This window comes from Rhinatrema bivittatum, chromosome 9 (assembly GCF_901001135.1).
Source record: "Rhinatrema bivittatum chromosome 9, aRhiBiv1.1, whole genome shotgun sequence".
Classification (NCBI taxonomy): domain Eukaryota; kingdom Metazoa; phylum Chordata; class Amphibia; order Gymnophiona; family Rhinatrematidae; genus Rhinatrema; species Rhinatrema bivittatum.
In genome coordinates, this window is record NC_042623.1 from 23,221,955 (window position 1) to 23,248,650 (window position 26,696).

General features: G+C 47.5%; 1 protein-coding gene across 5 annotated transcripts in view; it reads left to right on the forward strand.

Annotated features, from left to right (window-relative positions):
- The window catches only part of LOC115099208 (leucine-rich repeat and IQ domain-containing protein 1-like), a 67,968-nt gene that overhangs the window by 29,393 nt on the left and 11,879 nt on the right, over positions 1-26,696 (forward strand). For 2 of the 5 annotated variants that reach the window (XM_029616648.1, XM_029616647.1), the window contains exon 7: positions 3,268-3,403. Coding sequence is in view for 2 of the 5 variants with exons in the window: in XM_029616645.1 (XP_029472505.1) it covers positions 3,268-3,430 (163 nt within the window). In the remaining 3 variants the exon portion in view is untranslated. Of the gene's footprint in view, positions 1-3,267; positions 3,431-26,696 lie in introns of those variants that run through there. The other 3 variants (XM_029616645.1, XM_029616646.1, XR_003858710.1) reach the window with 2 other exon arrangements.

A 26,696-nucleotide genomic window follows, 5' to 3' on the forward strand; every position in this document is an offset into this window, starting at 1 on the left:
CTACACCAGAGATCCTGTCTCCAGGCTTCCCCGCTCCCCGGGGTAGCCTCAGCGTTACTACACCAGAGATCCTGTCTCCAGGCTTCCCCGCTCCCCGGGGTAGCCTCAGCGTTACTACACCAGAGATCCTGTCTCCAGGCTTCCCCGCTCCCCGGGGTAGCCTCAGTGTTACTACACCAGAGATCCTGTCTCCAGGCTTCCCCGCTCCTCGGGATAGCCTCAGCGTTACTACACCAGAGATCCTGTCTCCAGGCTTCCTCGCTCCTTGGGGTAGTCTCAGCATTACTACAGCAGAGATCCTGTCTCTACGCTTCCCTGCTCCTCAGGGTAGCCGCAGCGTCATTATACCAGAGACCCTGTCTACGTGCTCCCTGTTCCTTGGGGCCTGCCCTGCGAGTCTCTGCATTGGTGATCCTTCCTCTGGTATATCCTCTCTCCAGTCCTGCCCAGCACTGCGATATCATTGAACTGACTCTCTCCATCCCCGCTCCTAGGGGCACCCCGCAGTACTGCTGCAGTTCAGGCACCTGCGATCACGTGGCTGTGAAGCAGGCAGTTCATCTACACCTCCTCTCTCCTGGGCCACAGCCGTGGTCCTGTTGCCCGTGCTTCCAGTCTACCTCGCCTCCTGACGGTGGGGACCTGTGGGGCCCAACTCCTCAGGCAGTGTCTACCCCCACCTAGGGCCAAGGGTCCACGAAACCTACAAAACCTAACACAAAGGATTGGGAGAGAGCATCAGCTTGCTGATTTTTCTCTGCTGGTCGGTATTGCAATTCAAAGTCGAACCGGTTGAAGAACAGCGACTAGCATGCCTTCCATGGGTTCAGCTGCTGGGCTTGCGCTAGGTATTCTAGTTTCTTGTGATCCATGTAAATTGTCACTGGATACCTGGCTCCTTCTAGCAGATGCTGCTGTTCTTCCAGTGCTAGATTCGTGGCCAGTAATTTAAGGTCTCCAATGGTATACCGTAGTTCCTTTTGGAAGGATTGAACTTTTTAGAAAAGTCGGAGGAGGTCATGAGGATCCCTTAATTGTTGTGTGGAGAGAGGACAGCCCCTACCCCAAGGGTAGAAGCATCTACCTCCAGCACAATGGCTTGGAAGGGTCCAGATGATGAAGACCAAGGGTGACACGTGAACTCCTGCTTGAGGCAATTAAAGATCTGGATGGCACTGTCAGTCCAGTTCATGGAGTCAGCACCTTTTTTGGTGAGGGTTGCGAGAGTAGCGGCCAGGAACCATGTATGAACTGTCTCTAATGTTTTGCAAACCCAAGAAAATGCCTGCAGTCCAAAAATGGATTTCAATTTCTCCAAGTCCATCTGGGGACAATGTCAAGAGATGATAAGGCCTAGGAATTGTTGTTCCTCTTGCTCAAAGGTACACTTTTCTTGCATAGAGGTGATGTTCCCGGAGTCTGCAGAGAACTTGCTTCACATGTTTGCGACGCTGTTCCAGGGATTTAGAAAAGACAAGAATATCGTCTAGGAAGACTACCGCCTGGGAATAGAAGAGGTTGTGGAATATTTCATTAACCATAAACTGGAAGACAGCATAGGAGTTGCACAACCAGAAATGCATAGCCAGGTAATCGTAGTGCCTGTCTCAGGTGGTTAAAAGCTGTTATCCATTCTTTGCAGCCATCTAAGGACAGCCCAGAGGGTAAGCAGGACTTCAGAAGCAGGCATAGCAGCTGTTTATCTACCCTCCGGCAGAGTGATAAAATCCTGCCCACGAGCCTAACAGCTGTGGGCCTTCTCTGGGGAGTGGGGCTCGTTTTTCTCAATACTCTGCTGTGCTCGGCAGCCCTGGCGGGAAGCGCAACATGATGGCCAGTGAGGGTGGCCCGAAGTGCAGGCTGCAGCCCAAGGAAGAGGGTGCCGAGGGCCCGGTCCTGTCCCTGGTTGGACGTGCTGGAGGAGGATGAGAAGCTGTAGAGCGAGGCCTGCTGGGCTGGAGCGATGTCGAGAAGGACTCTCTTACCTGGAGGGTTACATAAAAGAGGCAAGCGTTGTGCGCTTGTAGTACCTGCACACTCAAGGAAGAAGAACTAGCAGGGATCCGCTTGGCTTGCAGATACAAGTGCCACGAAGGGCACGAACTCTTTCAGCTGTACACAAAAAGGAACTTTCGCTGTGGTTGTGGAAATGGCAAGTTAAAAATGCAGAATGTAATCAATAAGTTTAAAAATAACTAAGCTCTTGAGGCACAAAGCTGTATCAGTGGCGGGGAGGCTGAGCTCCCAGATTTTGGACCTAACGGTACCCCGAAGGATGGCGCCTATGGCCGAGGCCATATTGGCCATGGGCTAACTACGGCTCTGGCTGAAAGAGTCTTCCATTGAATTCCTTGGTAGCTAGGAACCTTCGTTTTCAGTTTTTATTTTATTTTTCCTGGTAATTTTAATGTTATAACCAAAAAAAACTCACCAGTGAAATAATGATTTTGGTATAACACACAGGAGAAAACCCAGCGGAAAAATCATTTTCCCACAAATTTTTTTTTTTTGTTATAACATTGAAATTCCCAGGAAAAATAAAATGAAACCTGAAAACGAAGGTCCCTATTAATAGCATATCACAGCCTTCCTGAGTGTAATGCAGGTTGGAGGAATCAGGAGGCCATTCGCAACAATCACGTGCTGCCGTCTGTCCTGGCAGTGCTCGCAGGGACCGTCCTGATTCCAGGGTGAGCAAAGGGAACTGTGCGTGATGAAGTCACCGAAAATAGTAGATGTTGAGTCAGTGGAACTGCCCTGAGTCTTCCTCTGAATGCACTTTTAAAATAGATGCAAGAGTTCATGGGAGCACTCTCACACCGTGGAAGCACGTTGTGTGTGCAAGGGAAGCGATTTCAAACCCAGGAATTCATGAACTAATGGAGTCCTTAAGGATCGCCGTCGTGAGATGACGCGTGTGCATGTGCTTTGTGTGGGATGTCACATGTAATATATATGTGCATATACCTGCACAATAAGGGATATAATGTACTGCATCTGTGTTCTTGATGGACTCTGTACTCATCTTCTGTTCCTCTTGGCCACGTCTGCGGACAGCATTGTCCTTTCAACAATAAGCATACATAAAGCTGTGACTGTGAGAAATCTGCCCCTTGCCCCCTCTTAGCTTTTCAGAAATACATCAGGACTGACTGCCAGTAAAAATTGTTTTCCTATAGTACCGGGGGGGGGGGGTGGCGGGGAAATTATTTTTGAGTTCTCCTATGGGTCTGGATCACTGCTGTGAAGTTTTCGATTCTTTTGCAGGTATATCGACACCATCCCCTCTGAGGATTTCCACAGCATTGATCCGCAGAAGGTGCCCAAGGCTATGGAGCGGTGCCTGTTCACCAAATTCTGGGAGAGGTGGGAGCACGGCCAGAGGAGACCAGGAAATCTGCCCTTTTCAGACCCGGAGAAGCCAGAGGAGGTAAGGAACCCGTTTAGAAGCGTTGCTGCAGGGCGAGCCCGGTGACGGAGCTGCGCTGGTGCCGTGCGGAGGGACCTTGTGTTCGATTCCTGGGTCGGGTCAGCTGGGGGCTGGGGATGCTCTGGAGGCAGCGTCCACATCCTCTGTGTGGAGGGGGCAGTTGGAATCCGCGTATCGCGCAAGATGGACACCTTAGGTTTCCGGGGTGAGCTGCGGTTTGTGGCCGCCTGGTTAAGGACTGTTGTTGGCTGGGCTGGGCTGAGAAGAGCCTGTCCCCCAGGTAGTTGTGAACGAAGGCTGATCCCAGTTCTGGAAATACAAAAGAGTAGGAGGAAACTGCATGGAACAAACAATCATTATTAATCCATGATATGTTCACTCATCAGTAAGGTTAAGAACATGAGAAATTGCCATGCTGGGTCAGACCAAGGGTTCATCAAGCCCAGCATCCTGTTTCCAACAGAGGCCAAACCAGGCCACAAGAACCTGGCAAGTACCCAAACACTAAGAAGATCCCATGCTACTGATGCAATTAATAGCAGTGGCTATTCCCTTAGGGGGTCATTTTCAAAGGAGTTACGCATGTAAATGTGACATACTATCGTAGCAATTTTCAAAAGCTATTTACTCGAGTAAAGTGCACTTACTTGAGTAAATCCTATGGACAATTCAATGGCATATATTGTAGCAATTTTGAAAAGCCCACTTACTTGAGTAAAGTGTATTTACTCGAGCAAAAACCAGTTTTGCTCGAGTAAATGCTTTTGAAAATCTGGCCCTAAGTAAACTTGATTAATAGCCGTTAATGGACTTCTCCTCCAAGAATGTATCCAAACCTTTTTTGAACCCAGCTACACTAACTGCACTAACCACATCCTCTGGCAACAAATTCCAGAGCTTTATTGTGCAATGAGTGAAAAAGAATTTTCTCTGATTAAGTCTTAAATGTGCTACTTGCTAACATCATGGAGTGCCCCCTAGTCCTTCTATTATTTGGAAGTGTAAATAACCGATTCACATCTACTTGTCAATGTGGCCTACTACATCTTCCCAGTTACTGCTTATTCTGAAAAGTTATTGTATTACTCTGAAATCCTACTGAGTAACCTGAAGTATTACTACCTACTCTGCCACCTTCATAAGTGCTGCTGGGTATCAGAGTGGAAGTGCTCTCAACCAGTGGTTCTCAACAGGTGTGTCAGGACACACTGGTGTGTTGCAGGGCCAGCAGATAGCTGCCTCCTTATCAGTCCAAGTGGGAGTTGGTTGCCTTCTCTTACATTGGGCCTGATGGGAGGTGACTCTCACTTCCTTCTTTCTGGCCCAGTGGGAGGCTGTTTCCTCCTTCACCCAGATCAGAGCGAGACATTGCCAGCTCCTGCTGTTCTAGGCCTGATGTGGATGCAAACTTTATCTTCCCCTGCTGAGTCTGGGAGTGATGCTGCGGATGATCTCTGCACCCTGTGAGGGTGAGGAAAAGGAGGTTGGGGATGCTGGGAAGATGAGGATGGAATGGAGAGGAAGTGTGGAGGCTGCTGCGCAGGAAGGGGTAGGAAACGGGGGGGCGGGGTAGCTGGGCAGGCAGGGAGATGGGATGAAGGGGGTAGGGAGAGACAAGCAGGGGAGCACAGGGAAGAGGATGTGGGGGGTCGGGAATGGTGGGCAGGGATGTGAGTGTGAGCAGGTGATTCATAGGGAGTAATTGGGAAAAGTGAAGGATGATGGAGGCATGGAAGGGGGAGTGACGGGGTGCAAGAGCCCTAATATTTCAGTTGTGGGAATGTGCATTTCTTCTCTCTTTGTACTTTGCTTAGTGTAGGAGGACATGTATTTCTGTTTCTAGCTCTGCATGCAGAGTGGGTTTTTGAGGTTTCCATTCCAGTTTGTGTCTCCACATTTGTAATTTGTGGTCTTTTATTCTGTATTTGGTGAAGGTCGGCTCTGTACGTGTGACTGAGGTGTGAGGTATTTTACTAGTAGGCAGGGATTTGTATCAATCTTCTTTGTTGCGTTTTCTCACTCTCAGTAGGACATGCACTGGTGCTGCACTTCTGCCTCTTCATAGGAAGGGCTATTGCTGTTTGAGTTCTGGGAATTAGTGTTGCAGTGGTATGGAAGGTTTCCCACACATGTGCTGAGTGTGTTTATCTTTCAGGTTTTGTATTTTACAATGCGCCTGGCAGTAAGGGAGTTTGTGTTTCTGTTACTGAGATAGCCCCAGAATCAGAATATCTTTTTTACATAGCGAGTTGTATTTGAAGTATCCTAGTTCTGCTCTGCATCCATTGTATGTGGACGGGGGAGGAGGGTGTGGGTTCCTGTGGATGCAGAGTATATGTTTACACTTAGCCCCGTGATGGTCAAGGGCTCCATGTGTCACGCCTGTAAGCATGATCTGCCAGGCGTGTCCCAACAGAAAAACCTTTGAGAACCGCTGCTGTAGGTTATTACCGAGTATAAATATTGCGACTCGTCCGGAAGTACTGCTGTGTATTCAGTACTATGAAGCATGCAGAAGTATCATTGAGTATGCAGACGTCCTGACACCAGAGAGCACAGTTAATGTGGCAGGAAGAATAAGCTGTAATGCCGGGGAGGTGTTTGCGGCAGCACCAGCAGAGGCAGGTGATCTTCAGGTGTGCCGGCAGAGGACGGTGGCGGGGGGGGGGGGGGGGGGGGGGGGTGTGAGAGAGGGTATCAGTTGGGAGGAGATGTTAGGGATCGGCTTTGGGGGCACCAGTGATGCGAGAGGGAAGAATTTAAGGGGATTAGTTGTGTGTGTGTGTGTGTGTGTGTGTGTGTGTGTGTGTGTGTGTGTGAGGGAGGGGACGTTAGAGGGGAGAGTTAGAAGGGATCGAGTCAGTGCATGTGTGAGAGGGAGAGAAGGGGGATTGGCACCAGGGGGGTGGCTGTGTATTTCAAAGTCTACCAGGGAGAGGGGGAGAGAGGACACCAGGGATGGGCTTTGGAAGGGAGACAAAAAGGAGTAGGGAGTGGAGAGGGAATGGGGAATGCAGAGAGGAGCAGGTCTGGAGCAAGGAAATCCAAATCTGGATCCTCCCTGGATTCAGTTAAAGTCTTTGCTAAAAGAACAACTAGAAAACTGGTATTTACAAAAAAAAAAAAAAAATGCTGCAAGAAAGATATTAATTTGGCTGCAGATATTTGGTGGGTTTCTCTGTACCTCGGAATTAGAAAAGAACTCGAGTTGACTGGTTTTCTGCAGTGTCTCTTGGACTGATTGGCAGAAGCCTGTTTATCCTTAATGGATTTTACAGGTTGGGCGGCGGGCAGCGAGGCGTGGTAAATGTTTCATCCCACCGGACGGGTCTGCTTGCGGCGTCTTCGAGGGGGGGAACGCTTGCTTTTCCTGGGTGACAGGCGCTCATGAAAGGCAGCACGATTCTTTTTCAACAGCATGATGGAGCCAACGGCTCCCCCTCCCCGACATCGAAACGAGAGAGAGAGAGAGAGCAAAGCCCGACACCGCTGTCTGACATTTAATTAAGGAGAGGAGGAAAGCTACGAAGCCTGGGCCGAAAGTTCAAGAAAGGAAGGGAGGCGTGAGATGCAGAAACAATTCAACAGGTGGAGACAATGAGAATAAGACTGTGATGCGCTGCGAGTTGACCACTTTGGGTCGGGAATGGCGGAAGATAAACTGCTTGGTATGAGTGCCATGGCTGTATTAACGTCCATTGTTGATATGGGGTTCGGCAGAAACCATAGTGATAAAAGGAATGGTGGAAGATGGGTCTTCCAGGGGGGTAAATTTGTAACGCCTTGGAGAAGGTAGCCAGCAGAAATGCGTGTTAAGTTACACCGGTTTTCTAAGAGGTCTTGCATGCATGTCTGTTTTGAAAATTTATCTGGCAAAACTATTTCCCCCCCCCCCCCCCCACTTGTGCCTGCTAAAAAGTCCACTCAAATTTCTCGGGAAATTTTAGGTACATGCTTTTTAACATCGAAAAATATGCATGTCAGTGAAAACCCCTCCCTGCATGCTATACCCCAGAGGCATGTTGACTACGGTTCCATAGAGGGACCCTATGGCCCAGGGAAAGCCCACAAACCTTTTTTACCCACTCTAGGACGCTGAGCAGAAATGACTACAGCCAGATGGGAAACTGGGCCTCAAAGTGGCCAACATCTTCCTCCTTGAGCAATTTGTAGAAGGCCCCTACTCGACCTGGGTACGCCAGCACTCCAAGGTTACCCTGGAGTCCACTGTGGAAATGGCCGATGCCTTTTATCAAGCACAGCCAGCAGTAGAGTATTCTGCTATGGAAAATAAATGACCGGTGATGGATTCAAAGAGCCGCTCAGGGAAAGCTAAGTGTCCAGAGAAGGGACGAGCAACAAGTGTGGACACCCAGGAGTGTTTTCAATATGGACAACAAGACCACATTGCCAAAGACTGTTTTTTCAAAGAGAATGGGTCATTGGATGTCAAACTTGTTGTCATGATTCGGACTGCTATACAGAGCCCCTGCCAGCAGAGGTCATCAGCGAACCCCGCTCTAGCCGCCGTATTGCTGATCCCATGGGACGGCAACGCCAGGCCTATGTAATCCAACTTGCCATTCCCTCAGTGCCTCTTCATTTTGTCACCTTGGCTCTTTAACTTGGCCATCCTTGCTTTGCTTTCTGTCTTGGCCTCCTGCCTTGCCTTGCAGCCTTCCTTGGCCTCCTGCCTTGTTTTATGGCATTCTAGGCCTACTTGCCTTACTCTTGTCTCTTCCAGGCCTTCTGGCCTTACTCTGCAGCCTTCCAGACCCAGTTGCCATGCTCAGTGCCGTCTTGGCTTTTCTCTCCTACCTTGTAGCCTTCAGGCCTTCTGTTTTAACTTAGACAGCCTTGTGTCCTGTTTGGGCTTTCTTGTTTCCTGTTGCCTGTCCTTGCCCAGTCCTCGCCTAGCCTTGTCCAGTCTTCTTCTAGTCCTGTCCTTATCCAGCCCTTGTTTAGTCCTGTCCTAGTCTTGCCCTGCCCAGTCCAGTCCTTTGTATGCTATTCCAGGCCTTGCGTTTGCCTCTGGTCCAAGCCTGTCCTTGATTCCAGCCTTATCTCCAGCCCTACCTGTATCCAGTTCACAGGCTGTTCTTTGTTCCAGCTCCCAGCCTGTACCGTATCCCAGCTCTAGCCTTTGACATGTTCCAGCACCAGCCATACTTCCAGATAAGTCCTACTGGCCACCAGAACCCAAGGGCTCAACCTTTGGGGGAAGTGACTGGTATAGGCAGAAAACCCAGTCCGGCCTTACCCCCCAAGTCTGGCCCTACTCCTGCTAGGAGAAATCCCAGCCCAGCCTGCCTGCCCCGTGACACTAGTGGCCTGGCACACACAGGGGCCTTGAGTTCACAAGAACAAAGTAACACATCCCCTGGAATGGCCGACTCCATATTTAATCCCACAGGTATGATCACATTGTGCACACTGTCCATGACTATCCCTGGCAGGAAGATGAGGAGCAGGAGCATAGATTAATAGACTCCCAGTTGTAACTGGTGGAAGGCTTGCAACCTAGAGTAAGCAAGTTTGTAATCCCAGTGGAGATGGAGGAAGACGCAGGGAATCTAACAACTCTGGTCTGGAGAGACCTAGCCAGAAAATATCAATCGATGATAAGAAAACAATAGTCCTTGCCTGTGTACATGGAAACCAGAAATGATACCTGACAGACCATGTTGTATTGATGACCCCAGTCTGTCAGGCCAGCCTAGAGGTGGGAACACTGCCTCACCTCCCATACCCCGAGGTACTTAGGACAACCCACAATTCGAGATGATCTGGGGCCACCTCATGTCTAGTCTGAATTCTCCAGACTGTCATGAATTGTCTTGTCAGGTGACCTCCTTGTGCGAAGGTGCAAGTTTATACCACAAGCAGCCTAGGAGGGCGAAGCCCCGAAGGAAGTGGCGAGGAAAGCACCTCAATCCATAGTTCCCTCTAAGCTGAGCGCGTGACCGATTGCTCGTATATTTCAGCGCAACACTTACAGGTTTTACATGGTCGCTCACATAAATTTTTCTTTGTGCTATACACAGAAATGCAACGCTAATACTGACATTCAAAAATTGCTGGTTTAAAAAAAACCTGTTGCTCACACGAAAAAAAGTTTGCACACACTAAGTCACTCCTTGGAGGGAGCATTGTCTCAATCAGCTGCAAGTATTAGGGACTGCAGGTAATAAGACACTGGAAGAAGGGGACAAGGAGGGGCACATGGGTAATTATAGATATGAAGTAGGCAATGATAAGTCAGCCTTTCCCCTCCTCATGATGAGGGAAACAGAATCCTAGTCCAGGGAGGTAGTCCGGGTACAGGCAGGCGCTCACCTTAGCAAGGTGGGAGCACTGAGTGGGAGCACTGAGAGGAGAGGATCATCTGGCTGGTGGCTGAAAGGAATCAGTAAGTTTTTGCTTGGGACATTGTCTTTTTTAAAAGTATTGGGGCAAAGTTAACTATTTGGGAATATTATTTAGTGTGTTTGTGCTTTTAATAGTCAGTAAGGTAGCAAATAAACAGAAGTTAGACTGTTGTATTTTTAAATAGTCAGTAAGGCAGCTAGTAAGCAGTAGTTAGTGTGTTTATTTTTAAAAGACTGTAAGGCAGCTAGTAAGCAGAAGTTAGAGTGTTTGTATATTAAAAAAAAAAAAAGTAGCCAGAAGCTACAAATAAGCTAGGAGCAGTGTATACCTAAGTAAAATGTTTGAAAAGTTCAGCACTCACCTTGGAAAGGTGTTAAGGTAGTGTGATTTGGTTTGATTAGGTACCAACATTTGTTAGTCAAGAGAGCAGTGAGTCACTCTGGCTGACTAACTGAAGTTAGACTGTTTGTATTCCGAAGGGATGGGCTCCACCTTAACCAGGGTGGAACCAGACTGCTGGCGCTAACTTTTAAAAAGGCGATAGAGCAGCTTTTAAACTAGAACAAAGGGGAAAGCCGACAGTCGCTCAGCAGCGCATGGTTCAGAGAGAGGTATCTTTAAAGGATACTAATGATGCATTAGAAGTAGGGCATCCCGACAGTGAGGTTCCAATAATAAGAAAAGTAGTCCAAGTGCCTGTAACTAAAAACTCAGCTGAGCTAAAAAATTCTAACTTATCCCTATCAATTAAAAAGCAGAATGAAAATACAAACAAAAAACAAACTTTGAAATGTTTGTATGCTAATGCCAGAAGTCTAAGAAGTAAGATGGGAGAATTAGAATGTATAGCAGTGAATGATGACATTGACTTAATTGGCATCTCAGAGTCATGGTGGAAGGAGGACAACCAATGGGACAGTGCTGTACCGGGATACAAACTATATCGCAATGACAGAGAGGAGTACCTGGGAGCCGGTGTGGCGCTTTATGTCCGGGATGGCATAGAGTCCAACAGGATAAACATCCTGCATGAGACTAAATACACAATTGAATCTTTATGGGTAGAAATCCCTTGTGTGTCGGGGAAGACTATAGTGATAGGAGTATACTACCATCCACCTGGTCAAGATGCTGAGACTGATAGTGAAATGCTAAGAGAAATTAGGGAAGCAAACCAAATTGGTAGTGCGGTAATAATGGGAGACTTCAATTACCCCAATATTGACTGGGTAAATGTATCATCGGGTCACGCTAGAGAGATAACGTTCCTGGATGGAATAAATGACATTTTTATGGAGCAATTGGTCCAGGAACTAACAAGAGAGGGAGCAATTTTAGATCTAATTCTCAGTGGAGGACAAGATTTGGTGAGAGAGGTAATGGTGGTGGGGCCGCTTGGTAATAGTGATCATAATATGATCAAATTTGAATTAATGACTGGAAGGGGTACAGTAAGCAAATCCACGGCTCTTGTGCTAAACTTTCAAAAGGGAAACTTTGATAAAATGAGAAAAATAGTTAGAAAAAAACTGAAAGGAGCAGCTATAAAGGTAAAAAGTGTGCAAGAGGCGTGGTCATTGTTAAAAAATACCATTCTAGAAGCACAGTCCAGATGTATTCCACCCATTAAGAAAGGTGGAAAGAAGGCAAAACGATTACCGGCATGGTTAAAAGGGGAGGTGAAAGAAGCTATTTTAGCCAAAAGATCTTCATTCAAAAATTGGAAGAAGGATCCAACAGAAGAAAATAGGATAATGCATAAACGTTGGCAAGTTACCGTATTTTTCGCTCCATAAGACGCACCTGACCATAAGACGCACCTAGGATTCAGAGGGGGAAAATTTAAAAAAAAAAAAATTGTGCTAAACCGGCTCTGCGTCTGGGCGTCTTATGGAGCAAATTAGGGGAATGCATAGTTTTTTTTTTTCTCCCTATTTTGTTTTCGGGTCTGGGGAGGGCCATTTCGGTCCACTCCCCAGATCAGAAAATGTTTCTTTCTGTGGGAACCCCCAAAACCACCCCCCCCCCATCCCAACCCTTTAAATTAACAACCTCCACCCCCCTGACCCCCCCAAGACCTGCCGAATTAATTTCCTGCAACCCCCCACCCTCCTGACCCCCCCAAGACCTGCCGAATTAATTTCCTGCAACCCCCCACCCTCCTGACCCCCCCAAGACCTGCCAAACGTCCCTGGTGGTCCAGCGGGGGTCCAGGAGCGGTCCGGGAACGATCTCCTGGGCGTGAGCCGTCGGCTGCCAGTAAACAAAATGGCGCCGACGGCCCTATGCCCTCACTATGTCTCAGTGACATAGTGAGGGCATAGGGCCGTCGGCTGCCAGTAAACAAAATGGCGCCGACGGCCCTATGCCCTCACTATGTCACTGAGACCGACCAATAGCAGCGGTCGGTCTCAGTGACATAGTGAGGGCATAGGGCCGTCGGCGCCATTTTGTTTACTGGCAGCCGACGGCCCACGCCCAGGAGATCATTCCCGGACCCCCGCTGGACCACCAGGGACGTTTGGCAGGTCTTGGGGGGGGTCAGGAGGGTGGGGGGTTGCAGGAAATTAATTTGTCAGGTCTTGGGGGGGGGGGGGGGGTTGTAGGAAATTAAGTCGGCAGGTCTTGGGGGAGTCGGGGGGGGGGGGGTGTTTGTTAGATTTTTGTTTGGTTTTTTTTTATATTCGCTCCATAAGACGCACATACATTTTCCCCCCACCTTTGGGGGAAAAAAAGTGCGTCTTATGGAGCGAAAAATACGGTAAATGTAAGACATTGATAAGACAGGCTAAGAGAGAATGTGAAAAGAAGTTGGCCGTAGAGGCAAAAACTCACAGTAAAAATTTTTAAAAATATATCCGAAGCAGAAAGCCTGTGAGGGAGTCAGTTGGACCATTAGATGATTGAGGGGTTAAAGGGGCAATTAGAGAAGATAAGGCCATCGCGGAAAGATTAAATGATTTCTTTGCTTCGGTGTTTACCAAAGAGTATGTTGGGGAGGTACCCGTACTGGAGAAGGTTTTCATGGATAATGATTCAGATGGACTCAACCAAATCACGGTGAACCTAGAAGATGTGGTAGGCCTGACTGATAAACTGAAGAGTAGTAAATCACCTGGACTGGATGGTATACACCCCATGGTTCTGAAGGAATTAAAAAATGAAATTTCAGACCTATTAGTAAAAATTTGTAACCTATCATTAAAATCATCCATTGTACCTGAAGACTGGAGGAAGGCTAATGTAACCCCAATATTTAAAAAGGGCTCCAGGGGCGATCCGGGAAACTACAGACCGGTTAGCCTGACTTCAATGCCAGGAAAAATAGTGGAAAGTGTTCTAAGCATCAAAATCACAGAACATATAGAAAGACATGGTTTAATGGAACAAAGTCAGCATGGCTTTACCCAAGGCAAGTCTTGCCTCACAAATCTGCCTCACTTTTTTGAAGGAGTTAATAAACTTGTGGCTAAAGGTGAACCGGTAGATGTAGTGTATTTGGATTTGCAGAAGGCGTTTGATAAAGTTCCTCATGCGAGGCTTCTAGGAAAAGTAAAATGTCATGGTATAGGTGGAGATGTCCTTTCATGGATTACAAACTGGCTAAAAGACAGAAAACAAAGTAGGATTAAATGGACAATTTTCTCAGTGGAAGGGAGTGGACAGTGGAGTGCCTCAGGGATCTGTATTGGGACCTTACTTTTCAATATATTTATAAATGATCTGGAAAGAAATACGACGAGTGAGGTAATCAAATTTGCAGATGATACAAAATTGTTCAGAGTAGTTAAATCACAAGCAGATTGTGATAAATTGCAGGAAGATCTTGTGAGACTGGAAAATTGGGCATCGAAATGGCAGATGAAATTTAATGTGGATAAGTGCAAGGTAATGCATATAGGGAAAAATAACCCATGCTATAGTTACACAATGTTAGGTTCCATATTAGGTGCTACCACCCAAGAAAGAGATCTAGGCATCATAGTGGATAACACATTGAAATCGTCGGTTCAGTGTGCTGCGGCAGTCAAAAAAGCAAACAGGATGTTGGGAATTATTAGGAAGGGAATGATGAATAAAACGGAAAATGTCATAATGCCTCTGTATTGCTCCATGGTGAGACCCCACCTTGAATACTGTGTACAATTCTGGTCGCCGCATCTCAAAAAAGATATAATTGCGATGGAGAAGGCACAGAGAAGGGCGACCAAAATGATAAGGGGAATGGAACAGCTCCCCTATGAGGAAAGACTAAAGAGGTTAGGACTTTTCAGCTTGGAGAAGAGACGGTTGAGGGGGGTATGATAGAGGTGTTTGAAATCATGAGAGGTCTAGAGCGGGTAGATGTGAATCGGTTATTTAGTCTTTCGGATAGTGAAGGGGCCAAGGGGCACTCAATGAAGTTAGCATGTGGCACATTTAAAAGTAGTCGGAGGAGGTTCTTCTTCACTCAACGCACAATTGGACTCTGGAGTTTGTTGCCAGAGGACGTGGTTAGTTCAGTTAGTATAGCTGTGTTTGGAGGTGGATTGGATAAGTTCTTGGAGGTGAGGTCCATTGCCTGCTATTAATTGGGTTGACTTGGAAAGTAGCCACTGCTATTACTAGCAACGGTAACATGGAATAGACTTAGGTTTTGGGTACTTGCCAGGTTCTTGTGGCCTGGATTGGCCACTGTTGGAAACAGGATGCTGGGCTTGATGGACCCTTGGTCTGACCCAGTATGGCATGTTCTTATGTTCTTATGTATAAGAAAACTCCCTCAGCACTCTTTAAAGGACCGGCCACAGCCACAGTATCTGGCCTGGTCCTCCTTAAGAACCAGCCCCAAATGGGATTATGGGTGAAGGGAGGCTCCCCTCACCACAGTGTAAGGAGTCCAGGGCCTTGAAGGGTTAGAGAGGCCCCGGCCTTCGCAGTGACGTCTCTCCATCTTGGCCACCGTATCAGACCGTGCCTCCTGATGATCACAGGTGCTCAGGTGGGCATTAGAGATCCTGTCTCCATTCGTGAGCACCAGGTTCCAGTACTGCTCTTCCCCTCTTGGGTTCCATCACCATTTGTCTGAGCAGAGCCCCGAGAAATGGCACCCGCCGTCTCCCTGCTTCGTACAGATTCTGCTGCAGGAATACTCCAGCCCACAGCTGGCAGGTTAAGATCTCCAACGAGCAGTACCTTCCCACGTCCTGGATGTCTTCGGCCAGATCTCTGCCCGGTTCTTCTCAGTTAGAGGCCCTGGTATAAATGGAGGACAGCTCACAGGCCTCCTCCTTTTCCCATGCCCCCCTGCATTTCAGTTGCTTGTGGATATATTGTTTTCGATGCCTTAGTTTTGGGCTGAGAATAGGTGCTTAAGGTCAGGCATTTAAAAATGAGGCACCTAAGTTTAGGCCTGCAGTTCATCTGCTTAGGTTTAGGTGCCTGGCGTGGGTAATCAGAGCTGAGTACCTCATATCATTCCTCCAACCTGACCCCGCCCAGCTTCTAACTTCCTAATTTAGGGTCCTAGTGAAACTAGGAATCGAAATTTAGGTACTCAATGGCGGGACATTTTCAGTTCTGCAGTTCTAGGAGCCTAACTCCTTAATTTGGGCACCTAATGTAGATCTTTTCCATATCGGCCTCAGTGTTTTTAATTACGTAAAAATATACAATCAAACACAGCTCTCATAATCGGGGCCTCCCCTGACGTTAACTTCTCCATCATTCATAGAATAAAAAGCACGTTTCTTCTATCTATGCAATGATATTAAAAGTTTCAGGCAATTTAACCTGCAGTCGTTAATTGGTGTTCAGGGGGTGGGATATTTCTCAGGAGCCAGATGTAAGCAGATAGTGAGACAGTAATAAATCATCTGCCTATTTGGCTTGGAGGGGGCAAGTCTTGTATGAGGCAGCTAAAGCACAGAGGCAATTAGCAAGAACTGGAGCTGTGGGAAAACATCTCCCGTTTCCTACTGCTGCCCCTTGCAGGAGTGTTCTGTGCTTGCAGATGTCATGGAGAAGCCGTTTCTTCTCAGTCCTTCCTCCTGACCCCGCGGTGAGAAAACATCTGAGGGCTGGGAGCCGTAAAGCGATCCGCCGGCCCCCTTTATTCTTGCAGGAAGCTCAGAAACACCTGAGTATTCTGTGATGGATGGGGATGAGGAGGCAGAGTACTTGAGAGGAAATGATGAGGGGGGGGAGGGGGGCAAAGGGGTGAGAAAGCCAGAATGGGGAGACCTGATTGGATGGGGTAAGGGGAGGGAAGGGGAAGAGAGGAGGAGCGGGGGAACCAAGTGTGTGAGAGGAAGGGGCATGGCGTCCGTAGGGCACAGCGGTGCAAGGGCATCGCCAACTTTGAAAAAGGGAGTGCCGGGCGACGCTGACTTTCCACGCTGTCACTGGCCAGATGGAGGGCTAAAATGTCCGGAAGTTGTCGGGGCTTTTAACCCTCCAGTCCAGCGCGGCAGCTACGTTGACCCTCGCACCTTGTAACCAGCCTGAAAAAAAAGCTGTGGTTTCTTTCCACAGCCTATGGTGGCTCTACCCTACCATTGAGAAGTTGCCTGCGTGCTCTGCCTTACCCTGCTGCAGTGGCAGCACCCCATGCCCTGAGTTTCCTGCTTCAGCCGCCGGCACCTCTCCCACCGTCCCTCCCGCCGTGAACGCCCATCGGGACTGCCGGCAACCCTCCTCCCGCCTGCTGCACAACATATAAAGGCCCAGCAGGGCCATCGACATCGTCTCTCCTGCCTGCAGTGAACATGGGATCTGTACTTGGACCTGTGCATTTCAATATGTTTATAAATGATCTGGAGAGGGCTACAACGAGTGAGGTGATCGAATTTGCGGATGATACGAAAATATTCAGAGTAGTTAAATCACATGCAGAATCAGGCCGATTCAATATGGTGCGCTTAGGCTGAGCGCACCGTTAGCCCCCGTCTAGACGCGCGTTTTCCACGCGCTAATAGTACCCCTTATACAGTAAGGGGTAATAGCGCGAGGAAAACGCGTGTCCAGCCCCCCAAAAACTAATAGGTTCCCAGGGGTGCGGCGGATACACAGCATCATATTCATTGTGGCTATCTTGAAAACTCTACTGGCTGTAGGGTCCCCAGGACAAGTTTGGGAAGCCCTGCCATAGGGTGTTTAATGTGGGTCCTCAGAATCCACTATCCAGCCTTGTTTTCAGAAAATCCCAAATATGGAAATTAACTGAGGATCTTAGTCTAATCTCTGCTAATCTATCTGAACAATATTCAAAGCAAATGACCTGGGGGAAAAAATCAGACTTGTAAATGGACATTTAGGGTTTGAGTTGGCTAACCCTGCACTCTGCTGGCTGCCAGGCTCCTACACTAAAGTCAAGAGCATTAGATAATATTAAACCTGCCTCAGTCATAAGCACTGTGTCTGCTTGACTTATGCCTCTGTCTGACCTCCTTCCAAAGGTCAGCAGCACATGTCAGTCAACGTCAACCTGTGCTGACCTGTTGAAACAAATCCTGCCACAGAGGTTTGAGTAATTAACCTGCCATTTGGGGTAAAGGTGAGGCTCTGAGAGGTGATCTCACCTTCCTTTCTGCACAAATGTACTGTGCCAAGGAATTTTTCCACAGCCTTTGATTCACTCTTCACTCTAGGAAGTAAAACTAGAAAAAGTCAGGGCTCATAGCTTCAGAAAAGGACATTTGTATGTATATTTATTTATAACTTCTTATCTTATTTTTTAATTTTTTATTGTGTTTATTCTGTATATGTATGTGCTTTTCTTTTTATTGTAATCACATTGAGTGTGTGACTGTGAAGCAGTAATTAAGTTGAAATGAATAAATATATAATACAATTCACTTTTCCAACCAAAGGCTATGCAAAGTGGAGAATATCAAATGATCAGTATTAAAGTAACAAAAATGATCATAGTAAAAAGTGTTTTATATTGTTCTTTTCATCAAGAAAAACTACCTAAAATGTATATCAACATATCAGCGTAATAACCATATAAAGTTAATCGATAAAAAAATAAATGAACAATATTTATTTATTTTATTTATTTATTTAAGAACTTTTTTATACCGACATTCGTGGGTACATCATATCGGTTTACAACGAACTAAGAGAAAATACAGCGAACGAGGGTTTACAATGAACTAGATGAAATAAATAAAGTGAACTGGGGGGGGGGGGGGGGGGGGGGAGACAGCCAGAGAGGATAAACAAGGCAAAAAGGCATAATGAAAGGATGGTTCAGTAGGGGCAAATAACAACAATACTAAGATAAAAATACAAGCACATAAATAAAATATAAAGAAATAATACCGTGATAAAAAAAATACATCATACCATAAAATAAATCACATAAAATGATATAAAATATATATAACGGAGAAATGATCAATAAACTATTTATAACAATCAATATAATCAAGAAAAATGATAGATGTAAACCCATTGGCAGTGTGTTGAGATTCCGCTCGCTAGGCCCTCCTGCAAGTGGTCTTACCCCAGTGTCGCCTCTGGTTTCTGTGTGGCCTTGACAACACCTACTTCCGATGCCGGTGGATGCCACCTTTGCCTTTCTTGCACGGCCTGAATCACTGCTGACCCTGATGCTATGTGAGCCTGACTGCTGCTCTCTGGGGCTGGAGAGAAACTGGCTGTTGTTCTTCGCGGCCTGAAACGCTGCTGAATGCCACTTCTGCTCCTGCCCTCCCTAGGCGTGTCTGTGTGCCCCTGCTTGGAATTTAAAGGGACTGCAGCAGGAAAAGCCCCACGGCCCCTCCTGATGGAGTCACTGCTTCGGGCTTTTAAAAGGCCACTTCTTCCATTGCTCCAGGCTTCGCAAGATCTTCAGGTCTCCTGTGATCTTCAAGGTCTTCCATGGTCCTGGTCACCTGTTTTCTGTTGGTCTCGTCGTCTTGTTCCAGTTCCTGAGTCCTGTTCCAGTCTTCAAAGAACTCAGTTCCTGTTCCTGGTTTGTGGTTTCATCTTCGCCTTTCTCGCTGGTTTGAGTCTCCTGAGACCGAATCTCCTGAGTCTTGTTCTGAGTTCTGAATTCTTGAGTTCCTAGTTCCAGAGTTCCTGCCCCTTGTCCTCAGAGAGCTTGTTCCAGTCAGAGGAATCTCTGTCTTCAGTCTTTGCTTGGTCTCTTGTCCTTGCCTGGATCCCTGTCTCCAGTCCATGTCTGATTCCTTGTTAAGCCTGACCTCCATCTTGCCATGTTCCTGTCTCAAGGCTTGTGTCCATTTTCAAGCCATGCTTCAGTCTTCAAGCCATGCTTCAGTCTCCATCACGTCCAAGTCTTCAGCTTTCATCATGTCCAAGTCTTCAGTGTTACGTCCAAGTCTCCAGAGTCACCTTCAATGTCCTTTGCCTCCATCTGTCCTCATGCAAATCGCTTCCAAGCAGCAGTCCGAAATGACTTTCGGAGTGGCTGGAGGGCTACCCCAGAGTCCAGCATGGGTTGCTGATTCTCATTTCCTGGTGGGTGTTGGACGTCCAAGAGAACATAAGAACATAAGACCATGCCTATACTGGGTCAGACCAAGGGTCCATGAAGCCCAGCATCCTGTTTCCAACAGTGGCCAATCCAGGCCATAAGTACCTGGCAAGTACCCAAAACCTAAGTCTATTCCATGCTACCATTGCTACTAATAGCAGTGGCTATTTTCTAAATAGCAGTGGCTATTTTCTATTCCTGTTTCAGCCAGCCTGTGCCCCGATATGCTCGCCCACCAGCAGCATAGACCACGGCCAGCCCCGGGGTTGTGTTGGTTGCGTTGCAGCACAGGGGCTCACGCTCATGTCCGTCCCATGCTCACAACACAATGTTCATAGAAACAGTAGACCTCTCTGTTTTTTTTCCCAATTTCCCCCCTGTTCTTATGACTGCCTGGCGTCTGACACTGCCGTGCCTGTTTGGAGAGGGAAGGAAACATATGAAGGCCTTTTAAGTAGACTCAAGGGAAGACAGCTTCTAAATTTTGTCTTATGCATTGCTGCTAACCTTCCCCTGTCCTGAACAAATCAGAACTCGAGCCTTGTCATTTCCACTATAGCCCAAGGTCAGGGCCACTATAACCAGCAACATCAAAGAAAGACATCAGAGCCATTGGTGGCGGGAGGGATGCAATAAAAGGGGAGGGGAGGTCATCTCAGAACTGATGCATCCCAGGAAGTTTATTTTGCCGGGTATTTACCAGAAAATACAGTAGAATAATAATTATTAGCATATATGGTGCTTGCATAAAGAGCGCTGCACAAGAAGATTCACATTCTTCCAAAGCATCCTTGCCCCAAGATCTTATAGCCTGTCTGATAGTTTGCCAGTTTTGTTCTTCTGTGCCCTCAACCCCATGCAGCATTGCCAGTCTTAATCTGGAAAGTGTGAGCTTCATTCAAAAACAGTTTCTCATTTCACATTCCCTGGAAGACTCTCAGGGTGGACCTTGTTTTGCACAGCATGACTTAAGTTGCACAGCCTTGTGTAGGTCATAAAACTGATGTCTCCCATGTGTCTCTTGAATCCTTTTCCCGTTATGCATTCCAGATGTGCACCTGTCTGGCTGTGGGCAGCAGAGAAAAGTTAAATACCGGATAACACATTTCTACGACTTGTCATTGCTGCAGGACAGCATGCCACAAATCATCAAAAACTGGGGCATCGGGATGCATGGATTGGGTCGGCAGATGACTCCATGTCGCCAGGGCTAGGCTAGGCCAGTCCTGCTTCTGCCCCATTCTGTGACCCAGCAGTGTTCTCCTCTTGCTTTGGGCTGGCGCCAGGAGCTCTCGTTCATACTACCTGGAGATTCTTCCTCTCTATTTTATACACCCTCCTAGCCTACTTTAGGGCAGTCATTGTAGCGACGGTCCTTGGCCGGTTGCCATGCACCAAGACTCCTTCCAATACCCTTCAATCACAGGCCCTTAATCTGGCCACTAGGTGTCGCCATTGCGTAATGACTGTGAGTCCTTCCCTCTCTACCTCCCCTCCCCCGCCCCAAGGCTGTGCATGCTGCCACCGAGCACCACGTCAGCCCAACACGGCCTTTCTCGGGGAAATTTGAACTGCGTCACCATGCAGACGATGGCGGCACAACCAGGCCTGGCTCAGCCTATCCAAGATGACTTTTACAGTCATCTGCATGGGGCGAACCAATCCAATAGCAATGGAGGTCTGAGAACCTCCAGCCGTAGTCCACCAGAATGACAAGCAGAGGCACCGCTACCGAGTCCACAAACAGTAACCAGCATGGTTCCTGTAACCTTTCAGCAGAAGGGCCACATAGGGACCTCCTCAGTATTTGCTGAGCGGAGGGAAGGGGGGGGGGGTGCAAGAAGTCTGAGTTCGTTGCTAAGAAGGGTTTGGCTGGGGGTTGGGGGAGGTTCATGTCTGGCCCTTCTGGAGGCTTGGAATGCTGGGGAAGGGGGGAGGAGCAGGGGACAGGGTTCCCAGGGGTGCGGCGGATACACAGCATCAGTAATATTTCTACATTTCTCCAAAGTTGGCAACCCTGCCACCTTCCCAGCAAGCTTGCCCTCCCCTGCCTCCCTCGTCCCCAATATCTGCCCACCTGGGGAAGCAGGAGGCAGCTGCGCACAGCCAGTCGGTGGTGGCCGTGGATCGGCATGCCCTGCCCAGTCCACTCTGAGGTGCCGCCGCTTGCATTTCCACGTTCAGGTATCTGAGCTGGAGGTAGCGGCAGAATGTGTTAGAGACGTCACCACCGCAGGGACAGATCAAGCGCCTTCTGTCATGGGTGTGGTGGGCCGGCTCGGGCTGATTCTGCAGTTACCGCTGAGGGCCCAGGTGAAATTCAGCCACGGGCCACAATTTGGAGGCCCCCGGTAGCCAGGATACGATGACAACTCATGTCCGCCAGCTAATTCCAAGTCATCAGGGTTGCTGTGATCCGTTCCTGCTTTTTAAATTTCCCCATGCATTAAGCGTTCTAGAATTTGCAGTCAGTACAGGGCTACGCATCTCTGAAATTTACAGACGTACAAAAGATCCCGTGCTGGAGCACATATCTCCAGGGTGGGACTGATGTCAGAACGCAGCCCCCATAGCCTGAGACCGTTTGGGTGCTCCCTTTCCCAAAGGAGCTATCTCTTGTCTAGCATTGAAGCCTGTGAGCTAGCTCATCTTTGTTTTGCCTTTTCTCTCCTGATCAGATCCCTGTGCCTGCATTTCAGCGGGCTAATGCTGTGTCATGTCTCCTGCTCCCTGCATGGTACAGCACCCGCTCTTAATGTTCCTCTCTGTCTGTGCTCCTGGCTGGCTCAATGCAGTTCTGAACCATAGTCCTCTTTCTGAGTTCAGTCTGATCTGGCCTTCTTCCTATGTATTGTGTCCTGGATTGTGCCTTGCTCCTGCCTGCAGCCTTTCTTGTCTGGACTGGCTAATGGCATTGGTCTGCCTTGGACCTTTACTTACGAACTTGTCTTGTTTGCTGATGGACTGTGATAGTTTTGAATAGCAATAAACAGCATTTGCAAACTTTTTTTGGGGGATCTGTTTCCAGTCCCTGCCGGTCACCTATCTCTAACAGTGTTCCCGTTCCTCTGTTGCCCGTGTCCCTTCCGGGGGCCTTGATAACTAAATATCTGTTTTTGCAAACATGAAAAAATGCATCTCCAGATATTTGGTCAATAACAGAGCTTGGAAATTTTGCAGAAGAGCAAGCTATATGCTAATGGAAGTTACATCAAGTCTTGTTCTGTGAGTTCCTGATGGCTCTGAGTTAGTTGGCAAGCAATCTGAGGGAGAAATCATCAGCTAAGTATTTTTATTTATTTATTTATTTACTTACTTACTTACTTACTTACTTTAGGGCTTATCTGGCTATCTAGCAGCCGCTGAATATCTAAGCAGTCACTAGACAGCCAGCTAAGTCACTTAACCGGCTATCTGATTATCTGGACAAGTTGTGAGTGGGCAATGGACAGATCGGTATGGTGCTACTTAGCCGGATAAGTATCTGGCTAAATGGCAATATTCAGCCTTAGACAGATAACATATCCAGCTAAGTTAGACCTGCTCAATAACAGGTCTAAACTTAGACGGGTAATTCTTAGCCACCTAAGTAGTGATTTCTACAAGGATATGAATATCCCATCTAAGTCAGCCAGATATGTCTATCTGGCTAATTTAGATAACCGGCTAGCTTTTGAATATCTACCCTTCTATCCCTAAGTTCCCTTACTTCTGTGCAAATTATTGAAAAGTTCAGGGTACTTGCTTCCCATCCCAATATCTCCCATGTAGGGGCCTCCAGATGTCAGCTTGTGTGGACCCTGCGTTGTTCTCATTCAGACTTTGGACAGGCGATCATGGATGGCAGGAGGGCATGTCCCCCACGCCGTCCTCCCCCCACCCACCTATTCCTCAGAAGAGCAAATTTCACACCTGTTGGCAGTAAATGGAGCTCAATCTCCCAGGTGTTCTCGCTTACATGCTATTCCCCCAGGGTTTACATAACCCATCCAAAACCTTTAGGAGTTTGAATGATTGGATGGGATATGGGCTTTGTTCTTCCCACAGGAGCATTCTTTGGATAACTGTGATCAGGCAGCCTCTCGCTTTGCTCCTGGGGTGGTATTGATTATGACAGATGTTTTATTTTCAGAAAGTCAGCACTCACTGGTACTCATTAAAATTAAGGCAGGACCTTTGTACCAGATCTTTGTATAAAACCTGCAGGACAGTTGGACTAAAGGCTTCAGGTGGCCTTGTATCCACAGCTGATGGCCCATCAGGTTGGGGGGAGGGCCCTGGAAGCAGAAGCCTCACTCTGTTCAGAAGTCCAAGCTGGGCGTTTTTCCAATGTGCACTTTAACAAACGTACAGGGTCTGTCACGGCTTACACATTGCTGGAAAGACACAGGTTCTGTTCCTTCAGAGACAAACAGGGATTTCGGGTTCAGATAACCTAAGCAGGCTGAACCACAACGCTCCACCATCCAGTCGGGTCCAGGTCACGTTGTCCAGTTACACAGTATTTCAGCACGTCACCTTTACGGGCACAGACACACAGACTTCACAGGCCTCTTCCGGGCTCTCACAGCTTGGCCCTCTGGCCCTTGAATTGCCAGGAACATCATCCTGGAGTCCTTTAATAATCCTTGATTAAAAAGAACTTGTGAGTGCAGCCGATATGCTACTTGTAAATATTATGCCCTACGAACTCCAGAAGGAGGCGCTCTCTTTACCACAAGGCAAGTACTTTTTTCACTTAAAACAAAGACATAGCATACGCGCCAGGTACAGTGTTACAGTATGCCAAGGGATATAAACTTAAGATATGCACACTTCGTCGGTCATACTTCATCTATTTTCCGTTTTCTCCCCTAATACTTCCCTTCCTCACCACAACCCCCCGCCTCCTCCCCGACCTTTCCCAAGGAAGTCCCTCTACATTAAGGTGTTCATAATAAACTGGTTCTTATATAGCGTCTCTCACTTAGAAATTACTCAGCCAAGTTTAGTAAACCAGATATTTCACGGTTCCCAGGCCGACTGAAAAGCTGCCGTTGTCTCGTTTCTCATAGCTGTCAAATTTCCCATACAGCAGGCTTCATCCAGGCTTTGCTTGAGGGAGTCCATAGTTGGCGCGCCCTCTCTTCTTCAATGAGCAGCTTTTTCACATCTGGCTGCCACCGATATTTGAATCATTAATTTCAGTTGCCTCATTCGGCCACTCATTCGGTACCCTGGGCAATAAATAACTTGTAGAATCCAACATTAAATCAGCACCCAAGATATCAAACAAAACCTTTTCAATCCTTTCCCCAAAAGCAGTGCATTTTCCCACATTCCCACCATATGTGCCAAAAAGGGGCCCCTGAGCCACATCTTCGCCTGCAGAGTTCGGAAACATTTGGATACAGTCAATATGGTACCAGATGACAACGGTACAAAACCTGATGACTGTTCTCATCTATCAAAGTCGATACAGACAATGTAAGTACTAAGGTGAGCACTGGCAGTGAATTTGAGAAACTGAGCTCATACCCAACACACCCTGGCTTACGAATAAAGTTCATTGCTGTCATGGTGCGCACAAAACAAATCCGTTTGGAGACACTACCTCAAGAGATTCCATAGGGCATCTGTCCCTTTCATCTTATGAGCTTAGGTTCACCTTGGCCCTTGTGTTCAGGACCTCTGCACCACTGGGCTGCTGGTATTTTTCATTCGCCTCTCCCCCTTTATTTTTGCATAACTCAGTTCAGCCCATGCAAAGATTGCTATTTTTTTTTATTACACTTAAATTGTCTTTTGAATTTGCAGAGGCTGATTATGGGAGCGGGCTCGTGTGCATTTGTCTGATGAACATAACTGAACTGAAGAGAAATGAAAGGGACCCTCTTATACAGGTTCTGTTAGCTGCGTGTTTACCATGCAGGCGATCCCGTTTTATCTGGCGGCAGTCAGAGGCAAGTGAGCTTTGTGTAGGAAGAACTGGGCCCAAACCACTAAGGTCGTTATCAGTCAGTGCAGCCGGTGAGCAATATACAGGGCCCTTCCTCAACCATGCCATCATGCAAACTAATAATATAAGAAACCCAAAAATACACTCATAACAGGAAACGCATTGTGGAGTTCTGGTCTTAACCCCTTCCATCCCTGAGTTTGAATGGAACATGTGACAAACCCGATGGTATGAGTTAACAATCATACATACACAAGAGCTATTGCATACAGCCTCTGTGGCAGCCCCATTGTGTGGGCGAAACTCGGCCTGAGTTGGGCTTTTTATTGGATGAGCAAGTCTCCAAAATAAAGTTTCTAAACGGACATTTGGCATCTAATCCATTGTGTTGCCCTCACGGCTTTCTTAGATCGCCTACCCTCTTGTTTTATCAACCCACATGTGCATACTAGGCCATATGACTGTCTTTTAGCACAAAGAGTGTCCAAATCCAGTCCTCAGGGGCCACAGTTCAGTCTGATTTTCAGGATTTCCACAATGGATATGTATGATATATATTGGCATACAGTGGTGGCAAGGCATGCAAATAGATTTCATGCATATTTATTGTGGAAATCCTGAAAACCAGACCCATTTGGAGGACCAGATTTGGGGACCTCTGTTTTAGAGGATGAAAAGTCTCAAAGCAGTAAAACTGCCCATCTTCTCTCCTCTTCCAAACCCATTACTTATTCCTCTGACCCAATTTCCACCAGCTCCTCGGTTCTATCTCCCCTGCAATCATTCCCTGCTTCAATGACATCCTCAATTAATCACTTGCCACTGCGACTGTCCCCTCTTCCTTCAAACATGCTGTGATCACACCACTCCTCAAAAACCCATCACTGGATCCTTCCTGCCCTGCTGTCATCCCATCTACCTCCCACTTTTGCACCCAAACTGACTGACTGTGCCTTTCACCACTGAATTGACTTTTTCATCCCGAGCTGTTCTGGATCCACTTCAGTCTGGCTTTTGCCCTCTGCATTCTACCGAAGCTGTTCTTGCCAAAATCTCCAGTGACCTCTTCATAGTCAAGGCTAAGGGCCTTAAACTCGAGTCTCATTCTCCTTGACTGAGCCTCTGCTTTTGACGCCGCTGATTACTTGATTGGAATTTAGGAATCTGCACTCTCTTGGTTTTCTTAACTCTCCCATTGTTCTTTCACTGTATCCTCTGGTGGTTCTTCCTCAGGGCTCTGTTCTCCTCCCATGGTTTCCAGTACTACGTCTATGTTGTTGACTCCCAGGGCCTACCTCTCTACATCAGAAATTTCCCCAAAAATCCAGTCCCAAATTTCAGCCTGCTTGTTTGATATTGCCGGCTGCATGTCCCGCCATCACCTTAAACTTAAACTGGCCAAGTCGTAACTTCTTCTTATACTCCCAAACCCACGTCTCCTCTTTCCTCTTTTTCTGTCTCTCATCCTCTCAGAT